Source organism: Plodia interpunctella, chromosome 4 (assembly GCF_027563975.2).
Source record: "Plodia interpunctella isolate USDA-ARS_2022_Savannah chromosome 4, ilPloInte3.2, whole genome shotgun sequence".
Lineage (NCBI taxonomy): Eukaryota > Metazoa > Arthropoda > Insecta > Lepidoptera > Pyralidae > Plodia > Plodia interpunctella.
Genome location: NC_071297.1, coordinates 7,228,402 through 7,239,136, shown reverse-complemented (window position 1 = coordinate 7,239,136; position 10,735 = coordinate 7,228,402). Strand labels below are relative to the sequence as shown.

Here is a 10,735-nt window from a genome sequence, read left to right as displayed (position 1 = left end):
TCAATTTTTTTGTTAGTTTCGTGAATATTTAAACTATATGGTTCCTTATTATAATTTCTAAACTGTATTATTTTTGTTTTTGTTAAATTTACTGTTAAGTTTATAGATTTAAGCCAATTTACTATACTATTTAATGTCTTGTTGATTTCTTCTTCAAATTTGTTTTTATCTTTAGTTGTATCAGATATGAATAGAGTTGCATCATCTGCAAACACGACGCACTTGTGTTGCGTAATGGATGGAAGTTCATTAACGTAAATAAGGAATAGGAGTGGACCAAGTATACTACCCTGAGGAACGCCGAGAAGAATTTTAGCCTGGTCAGATTTGACTTCCTCTATTGTTTTGCTGATAGGATAATACTTGTCAATGACTACTATTTGTTTACGGTTGCTTAGATATGATTGAATTAAGTTAAGTGGTAAGCCTCGGATCCCTAGATTTTCCAAATGTTTAAGAAGAATGTTATGTTGTACGGAATCAAAAGCAAGAGACATATCTAAAAACAAGCCAACACACATTGATTTCTTATTTAATGTGTCCCAAATATCTTTTAAAATTTTAAATGCAGTACTTGTGTTTCTATTTTTTTTTAATCCGAACTGGTTTTGATTTATTATATAATTTTTTTCAAAAAAGCTCTGAAGTCTCACCTGAATCACTTTATCAAATATTTTTGAAAAACATGACAAAAGAGAAATGGGCCTGTAATTGGCAATGTCGTTTTTGGGACCCTTTTTGTGAAGAAGCTTAACTTTGGATAACTTTAAATTATCAGGAAATGTTCCTGATTCTATCATTAAATTAACGAGGTAAAGTAAAGGATCAAGAATATAGTTTAGAGATTTTTTGATAATTTGTATTGGTATGTTATCATACCCACAGCTTTTTTTGTTTTTAAAATTCATGATTATAGTTCTTAATTCATCTGAATTTACAGGTTTTAAATATATACTTTTACTTTGGTGCATCAGTGTGTTGGGTGTGTTTGGTGTCATAGATGAAATATTGTGCAAGTTGTTATGAACAAAATAATCATTGAATGATTCAGCAATAATAGTAGGGTCATGAATTATATTATTATTTTATTATTATTATATATTATTTAATACTATATTTTCGACGGTGTTTTTTATATTATTTGTAGGAGTTGTACATTGATTGATTAGGGACCAGGTGGCTTTATTTTTATTATCATATTCTTTTATAAATTTTATGTTTTGGTTTTGTTTAGATTTGCGAATAATTGATTTTAATAGTGAACAATATTTTTTGTACCGTCCATTAAATTAGTATTAGTCCATTGAATTAGTATATAGGTACTCCGTGCAACGAGTACCTACCTAACTTCCATTAGTGTTTTTTTAGAAATGTCACCTATAAAATTAAAATTTCAGACTTTTATTTTGTAAAAATCTTCATAATAAACATTCCAAAAACGGACGTGCTAGATTTTTTTCTATTATGTAGAAATGTACCCAAAATAAATAATAATAAATAAAAATCTTTATTTCGAGCATCCAGGACTCATATAAAAAAATGTTAGTAGTATACAAAGAAGCTTCTAATCTAGTGTTAGTAACAAATGTATGTGGCAGCCTAATTTTTATTCACTACATGCAAATCGCAGCAGTGGTTGATGTAGGGACAGTCTAGCCGGCTCGCTATCATGGCCAGGATGCTGTTGGAGCTGGCTCGGACGCGGCGCACCAGGCTGGCGCCGCGTTTCCGCATCGTCGCGTAGAAGCAGTCGACCCGCGCCGCGGCAAACATGCCTGATGCGCTACAAAACCGAGGCAGCCGCAACAACACCCTGAACGCGTTGTTATATTGGATGCGAAAAGCGTCGTACGATTTTTTTGTAAAATGGGCCCACAGAGTACTCGTATAAAATGATGTGCAAAATGCTCTGAACAGAGTTTTTTTGACATCTTCCGAGCATTTCGAAAACTTGTGGGCGATCATATTTGCTCTAACCGACAACGCTCTTCGCTCCCTATCTATATCGGCATCGTCCTTGAGGTCAGGAGCCAAGATATGTCCAAGATATTTAAATTTTTCTACTCTGTTCAGAGGAACACCATACAGGGAAATAGTAGGTATGGACAAATCTTTACTCCTAGCTCCAAAAACCATGACCTCACTTTTCCGGATGTTATATTTAAGGCCGTGCGAAGTAGCATATGCTTCACAGATGGACAGGAGTTTCCTCAGCCCGCAGACCGACGCGCTCAGCAGGGCCATGTCGTCTGCGTAACTGATGTTATTGACGCACACGCCGTCCACGTGACAGCCGACATGCTCTCTGCTGAGCGCCTCGATCAGCGCGTTCACATACAAATTGAATAGCGACGGAGAGCTTAGCCCGCCCTGTCTTACACCACATTCCATCTTATATGGTTCAGATAAAGTGCAATTCCATTTAACATTGTTGATTTGATTTCCGTACCAAAATTTGAATAGATTAATAAGTTCATTAGGGGCCTTTATGTCCTCCAGTTTTTGCCAAAGGAGATCATAGGAAACCAAATCAAATGCACTGGACAAATCAAGGAAACAAGCGTAAACGGCTGTTTTTCGACGCAGGTAATGAGACAGTATGCTTAAGGCTCAGTATTGCACTATCGGTTGACAGCTGGGGTCGAAACCCAAACTGATTGTCATGCAACTTTAGGTATTTATTAAGCTGAGCATTAAGCAGGCCGTCCAGTACCTTAGCCGTTATAGTCGCCAGCGATATAGGCCTATAGTTTGTCCTATCCGCCAGATCACCCGTCTTGTTTTTTACAATTGGTATTACAATAGTTCGCATGAGGTCACAGGGCAAATACGAATGACTTATACAAAGCGACAACAGCATTGACAGCAATCTACATATATGGGAACCAGCATGCTGAAGATGCTCAATGCTGAGTCCATCATGACCTGGCGACTTTCCACGCGTCATAGCCCGTAACACATTGTTTACATCCTTTGCGCTAAACTGCATATTTACTTTGCCACCGATGGACACAGCACTGCGCTCATTTTGCGATGGGCCCAGCGACGATGTTAATTGAAAGGATTCCCTGAAAAGGTCTGCAATCTCTTTCGGGTCGCTCACCCCACCTACACTAATTGGTTGCCCCGGCTGCGGTGTCAGTTTTTTGGTTTCCTTCCAAAAAGAGCCAAAGTCTTTTTTACTATGATGAGTAGCAAGCTTCTCCATTTTTATTAAATCCTGATGGTTTTGACACCACTTAAGACGCGATTTAAAAATTTTTCGACTTTCACACATATCATGATAAATTTTTCCTGATTCGGGTTTCCCTTGGAGTAACCAAATCTGAAACCGCAGCCTGGCTTCCTCGTGAGACGGCTTAACATGCTTATTCCATCCTAATACAGACTGCTGTTTATTATTTTTACGCTGATAACAACGACTTACAACGGCCGCCTCACTAAGAGAGCGTACTATATGATTATACAATGTATCAATGGCCTGCCGATGGTTATGGTTATCGCAATAACAACCCGCGCATTTTCTAAATAAATCTGGGAAATCAATCAATTTAAGTCTTTCGTTGCATTCACTCTGGTACAATATTTTTTCGTCATCAGTTCTATGCCCCCATAATACCTTATTTGTCCCAGTTTGTGATGTTTTTAGTTTTTTGCTGATTATGTTAAGTTTACATTGTACTATTAATGGGTAATGATCTGACCATAACACATCATACTTAACATAAACGTCTGTGACAGAGTCACGGGCTGCGTCCGTGACTAAACAATGATCAAGCCAACGTTTTGAGCCGTTGGCCTCACTCACAAACGTATACGTGCCTGAGTGCAGGCCTAACTTATCAATGTCTATACAAGTCCACTGTTGATCAGTACAAAAATAGATCAGTACAAAAGCAACGACATCTTATATTCCTATTCCATTACATGAACAAAAGTCATGTAAAGTAATTTAATCTAATAATTGAATAACTATATAGGTTATCCCTTTGCCTTTCCTCATTGATAAACATTAATAAAAAAAGACTATATTACGTCAGTCAAGTCAAACTTGGCTGTATGGGCTAGAACCCTTTGCCTCCTCAATGAAACGAGGGAATAAACAAAAAAAAATGTCAATCACATAAAGCGGGAAATTTGACTGGCTAATCAATGCCATACCAGCTGTTGTTTTTATTTTGTTATGGTGTTATTTATTTTCTTTCGTATAGATAGTAGATTGTGCATTTTGTGCCTATAAATTCGTTTACTTTACTTAAACGTTATTGTGCGGTCATTACAATAAGTCGTAACAACTACTTACCATCCAAACTACATGTATTTTTACACAATATGTGAGCTATTTTCGTCTCGATTGTCATCTCCCAAAACAGTGAAAGGTAGCCGAACCATGTAGATAGTTATTTAGAATATCCTTTCCACTAGAATCGTCAAGTTAGTTCCGTGTTCACTCTCTAGTCAACATCGCGCAGTTCGGAAATAGGTACCTTCTTGAAGAGGGCATGATTGCATGATTATGAAATAATTAATTATTTTCATCAACTAAGTAACAGCAGGAGTTAATGATGTCGTACAATATCAATATAAACTCAAAAATTGTAAGTAAGACTACAAATGAATATTTTATAGGTTAGGTATTTTCATATTAATGTTATCAAACAAATACTTATTATATCTTATTTGAACTGATAATCAATAAAATTATATTCCGATATGCATTCAGTTAGTTCTATCAATATTATTTTCGTGTTAGCTCCTGGTGAAGCAACATGAGTGAAGTGAACAGCCCGGTTAGTGTGCTCACGAAATTACTTAACGTACTATTCGTGTTTTTATGTCTATCATTCATAAGTAAGTCGAAAACAAGCATTACAATATTGAGGTGCCAGTTTAGAACTCAGTTTCATTCAATCATTGATTCTTATCATATAGCTGCACAATCATTGTTTGTAAATTGCAATGTCACTTAATTATTACAATACATGCTAATTATCCTCTCCAGTAATTTTGAGGAATTTGGTCTTACATCTAGTGTGCGTGTGTTTTGGTCACCATAGTTTTATTGTTCGTTTCCCAAAATAATTTGTGTGTGAAATCATGAGTAATTTAGAAGCTGCTGCAAGTGATTTTGTTGAAAACAAACTACCAGTATGTATTCTATTTTTGATTGATTTTGACTAAGAAAATATTATTTTACTTAACTACTTCAAGACAATTTGGTATCTAGTTTTTTTACTTATCTTATTCAATGTGTGGTGGAAAAGAAATTTAAACATAATTGTCAATATTATCAATTTTCCTTCATGGACCCTATAACCTAAAAATGTTTTGAGAGATAGAATAAAATCTAACCTTCAGATGAACCTTACTTAAAATTGATAAGTAAGGTGCATCTGAAGGTTAGATTTTATTCTATATAGGTGCATTGGTATATTGTGATTATGAATATTTTTTTATTTAAACAAGACTGTATACTTTATTAACTTTTAAAAATGCTTGTCTCCAATACTTGGGTGGTCTGTTCTTTATAGATTTTTATTTTTTGTTGTTGTGTTATAAATAATTATGTATAATGCATTATATATTCTGTTCAAATATCCATTTTTTTAATGTCTTTCTTACTAAATAAAATATTTCTTTTACCAAATGTTATTTTATATATTTTTTTAGGTCATTCCCATACTGGTAGGAGTGGGTTCAGTTGTTGTTATTGCAACTGTGCTTGCCAATTGTGCATGGGGCAAAAAGTCTACTAAGGGCAAGAAGAAGGTTGCTTTAGTGGACCCCAACACTAAGTATCAGTTACCTCTCATTGAACGGGAAGATATTAGCCATGACACAAGGAGGTTCCGATTGGGACTGCCATCAGTAGAACATGTTTTAGGTAAAAAAATTCATATCATATACCTTTTATTATCTAGCTATTTAAGTCCTAGTGCTGGGCAAAGGCCTCCCCTAACTTCTATTCCTGTCTTTGGTGTTCTCTTGACATTTCTTGTTGAATCATATATAGTTAGTCCAAATTATTTTTATTTTATTGATTTCAACTTTTATTTTAATTTAATAATAGAATACATTTTAAATCAAGATTAGAGTTGAAGGCTAGGTATAATACTATATTGTTTAAGCTCTTGAATAAATTATGAGATAACAATATTTATTTGCTAAGAAAATCATAACTGTCAATTATTCTTAACAGTTATTCTCTCTGAATCTGATTTCTTAGCAAAAGTTTTCATGTATAGACTAATAAACTATATTATGTAACAATTTCTTTTATACTTTACAGGTCTTCCCATAGGACAACACATACACTTATCTGCAAAAATTGACGATGACCTTGTTATCAGAGCGTACACTCCAGTGTCAAGTGATGATGATAAGGGCTATGTTGACCTGGTCATCAAAGTGAGTATAAGTTATTGTTTACTAGTTTTTGACCCACAGTCAAAAGCTTCACTTTAATTTTCATGAGATATATTTTATGATAAAAATATTGTAGAAATTGTTTTGTTGTTAGTTGTTAACTTCTATAATGATCAACAATATAATATCTAAGTATAATTCAATGAGTTCACATGAATTACAATTGTTATTATTCAAGACATTATTTGTTTTATCCTGTACAAGGTTTGTTTACTTTTTAATAATCCTCATCATCTCAGCCATAACAAATTAACTGCTGGACCTCCCTAAGACTTCCACAAAGACTGTTTAAAAGCTTTTTTCTAAAAATTTCAGGTATACTTCAAAAATGTGCACCCAAAATTCCCAGAAGGTGGTAAAATGTCTCAACACTTGGAAAACATGAAGCTCGGTGAGACGATCGACGTGCGAGGTCCATCAGGAAGACTGCAGTACTCAGGAAAGGGCTTGTTCCTCATAAAGAAACTGAGGAAGGATCCTCCTGTCAAGGTTGTCGCTAAGAAACTCAACATGATTGCTGGTAAGTAACTCAACATTAAAGAATATATATTTCTTATTTATATTAGTTTGTTTAACATTAAATTAAACTGCATTAAAGAGACCATCAACCATTGAGGCCATACCCCACCACCAATTGAAAAAAAGAAGGAAAGAAAGTAAATCAATTTATTTGGTACACAAGATATGGCACTAAACTAAAAAAGATTACAACTAAAAACTAACAAACTAATTGAGATGGGTAATGAAATCATACAAGTTTTCAAATTTATCATATTAGTATGTTACCAGTTGTGTATGATCAAAACAGTTATTATTAGTAATTTATAAGTACATTAGTAATTTTGGATCATATTAACAACATATTATGGCAAATTATCTAATAACCTAGTCAATCCAATGGGATTTGACATGTGTGTGAACTCACCATAATAAAGCCTAAAAACTACAATATTGAATAATGTGTTTCTTTCGCCATTTCTTATATTGTTCGTACATGTATTGGACCTTGCCAATCTTATTAATATTCAATTGTGAGTAAAAAAAAAGACAAAAAAAGCGCTTCATACTCTTTGTTTTGCGTGCCTACTATCTCTTACAGAATAAAAACAGGTCAGTAGAAATAGCAATCCTATGCAATGCTGAAAATGTCTACCTAGATGCACTGCAGTGCCAGATTTATATTTTTTACTAGTGTAGGCCACTTCATTACCACCACCCCATGTACCTTTCTAAAATAATAATTTTCCATATGTAGTAAGAAAGGAACTAAAGTTAATTAAAATAATAAAAATGTTGTTAAGCACGGGCATTAAAAAACAATAATTACATTTTTACGGGACTTTTTAATAGCAAAATCATCTATAATATCATCATAATTTATGGTGTTAATTGTCTCTGTTCCTATGTAGAGCCAAAGAATTAATTTTTTCTTGAGACAATGAAGACCTTTGATTATTTTTTACACGTTTTAAACAGGAAAATCTTAATTTTCCAGAACAATTCGTAGCCGGAGTGGATAGTGCGATGCGGAGAGCTATATCTAAGTTAGGTTAAACATATAGATAGATAGATATTGATACCGAATTTAACGTATTATATAAAAAACTACTTTGACTTTTATCCTCTGAAATTAAGCGAGTTCTGAATTAAGTGAGCGAAAATCATAAAATATTACAGTTAGACATTACTTTATTCGCCAATAAATTCTTGCACATTTTATTAATTTTGTGCTGTTATCTGATAATCAATATGGTAGGTGTAATCACAGCAAGAAATATCAAATAAAATATTATAGGTATTCTATTTTTGCTATATTAAGACCAAAGCTATTAATATAAATGAGATCTTAGTTCCTCGTTAGCAACTGTAACAGGTGTTTAGATGACATATTACATCTATGTGTCGTTCAAATCTCTTCTTTATTGTAATGACGATACGATTTAGAAACAATAAGAAAATTATGAGACTGGCATTTATTATCTGTCAAAAAGAAAATTATTCCTTCTATTTAAATTCAAATTGTTTGTTCCCAGGTGGTACTGGCGTAACGCCAATGCTTCAGTTGGTGAGACACATCTGCCAAGATGCCAATGACCCCACGGAACTTCGGTTGCTCTTCGCCAACCAGTCCGAAGAAGACATCCTGCTCAGAGACGAATTGGAGAAATATCAGCGAGAATACCCTACACAATTCAAAGTTTGGTACACCGTAGATAGGCCGACTGAAGGTGAATAACCCCCACGTCTTACATATTTTATACGAGCGAATCGCCATGTGCCACTACTATCCATAAAAAAAATATGTTAATATTAGTGAAAATTCATCAATATCTCTTGAATAATTAAAGAAATCTAGACTTACGCTTATAACATTTTTTTTATGTTTTGACGGTGAAAAGGCATTTTAAATGTGAAAAAGGCATCGATTATTTTTTTCTGTTTTAATTGTAAGTAAGTACCTACCTACAATATTAATTAGTTGTAAAACGGTAATAGATTAATCTACATATTTTTAAGGAATGCGAATGACTTGCGGTCAAGTCATCAATTACTATAGAGCTGATTATTCAGCTTTATCTATAGATGGATTATAGCTCAATAGATATACTGGCGTACGTAATATTGATTAGCTACAAAATTAGTTTCTTACATCAACACTATAAAGCGCGCTACGCTACTTGCTACGTTTTGATATATCCCAATCCCAACTAATATTATAAATGCGAAAGTAAGTTTCTTTGTTACCTCTTCACACATTATCTACTGGACCGAATGTTATGAGATTTGATACACGGGTAGTATATAACCTAGAATAACACATTGTCTTTTATCCCGAAATTCCCACGGAAGCGAAGCCCCGGGGCGCAGCTAGTTTCTTATATATTAATGTTTTTTTTGAAGCAATAACGTTGTGAATATGAAATAGACTTATCGAATAAAGATCTCTTCCTCTAATTAAATTATGCTGATCTTTTTCATACACATGTCACATGAATTAACGAACAATCCATGGTTGGATATGACATTTTGGGAATTTCCAATAGTTACAGTTAGTCGTGGATGCTATCACGTCCCATGATAATATATATCTCGATCCTCATATCGACGCGTGATACATAAAACGATAAGAAACTAAACATAACTGAGAAATGAGACGTATATCTTAAACGACATATCTTATCTGGACCACGTAAAAATAATTACAAGTCACCGTACTATATCACGTAGGTAACAGCTGTTTAATCTTTGGGGGATCAAATACTTTGACGCGAATGAAGTCACTCGAGAAAGTGAAATAAGCTGATTTTTTCCTATAAAAAATCCTACAAATACCTACCTATTCTGCTATATATATTATGGGACTACTTCCTTTCTATCGAGTGTGCTATTGCTAACACTGGTGTTAAATTTTATTCAAGTTGCCTATAGGTATCTGACATGATTTTTACTATAAAGAACGAGGTGACACAGGAAGAATTTGCCTGCTGGAAACGATTAAGCCTAGTTTTCATTACGAAATCATTAACACTAAAATAGTCTCGTGACGATGACTTTGTCAACAGTTTCACGTGTAGATATTCCGGGTCATGTCATGCCAGGTCTACAGTGTAGATAGAAAATAATGAACTACATTTCCTTAGCTAACTGTTTTCCTTACATTTGTACGTTCATTTATATTCCAGGTTGGAAGTACAGCTCGGGCTTCATCAACGACGAGATGATCAAGGACCACTTGTTCGCTCCAGGGAACGATGTGTTGGTGCTCATGTGTGGTCCCCCGCCCATGATCAACTTTGCCTGCAACCCTGCCTTGGACAAACTGGGATATAACCCGGACACGCGTTTCGCGTACTAAAACACAAATGTTTTAGCGAAACATTGCTTTAATCTACACATATTGCCTAGTTCTGAGGATAGGTGTAAATGCAATTCACATTTATTTACAAAAAAACTATATAGCTATTAGTTGTTTGTGCAAATTAAAATGTTCTAATGACTCGTTTTTCGTTAATCATTTTTGGAGACTATTTTGTTAATTCTTTTGATATTAACATCGTACTCGTTTAGAAGTAAGAAAATGGCTTATTGTGGGATTTTGTGTAGTTCTAGGACTAAGTGGATATTGGAATAATGTATGAGCGATTGCCAAGACGTTGGGCGTTACATTTTTATTAAAGTTGATATTTTATTGAGACTATCTCTTTAATTATATTTTTAAATTTTTATTAAAAAACGAGAATGTTATAATCAAAGATTTCATTTTGAATTCATTGCATGCAAGAAAAAATAATCCATTTCCAAACATTAT

At 34.0% G+C, this 10,735-nt stretch overlaps 2 protein-coding genes across 6 annotated transcripts; one reads left to right on the top strand and one right to left on the bottom strand.

Annotated features, from left to right (window-relative positions):
* Positions 1-1,599: 1,599 nt before the first annotated feature.
* LOC128669549 (uncharacterized) lies at positions 1,600-2,391 on the bottom strand. Its single transcript, XM_053744453.1, has one exon. The coding sequence runs from the start codon at positions 2,389-2,391 to the stop codon at positions 1,600-1,602; it is 792 nt and encodes a 263-aa protein (XP_053600428.1).
* A 1,735-nt stretch (positions 2,392-4,126) lies between these two features.
* LOC128669397 (uncharacterized protein) lies at positions 4,127-10,621 on the top strand. Of its 5 annotated transcripts, none has more exons than XM_053744211.1 (7): positions 4,127-4,379; positions 4,754-4,790; positions 5,671-5,884; positions 6,290-6,408; positions 6,742-6,946; positions 8,460-8,654; positions 10,110-10,621. In XM_053744211.1, the coding sequence occupies exons 2-7, from the start codon at positions 4,770-4,772 to the stop codon at positions 10,280-10,282; spliced, it is 927 nt and encodes a 308-aa protein (XP_053600186.1). In that variant the 5' UTR covers positions 4,127-4,379; positions 4,754-4,769; the 3' UTR covers positions 10,283-10,621. The 5 variants fall into 5 exon arrangements, with proteins under 5 accessions (XP_053600186.1, XP_053600183.1, XP_053600185.1 ...); XM_053744210.2 differs by lacking the exon at positions 4,127-4,379 and adding an exon at positions 4,392-4,598; XM_053744208.2 differs by lacking the exon at positions 4,754-4,790 and having other exon boundaries at positions 4,168-4,598.
* Positions 10,622-10,735: the final 114 nt, after the last annotated feature.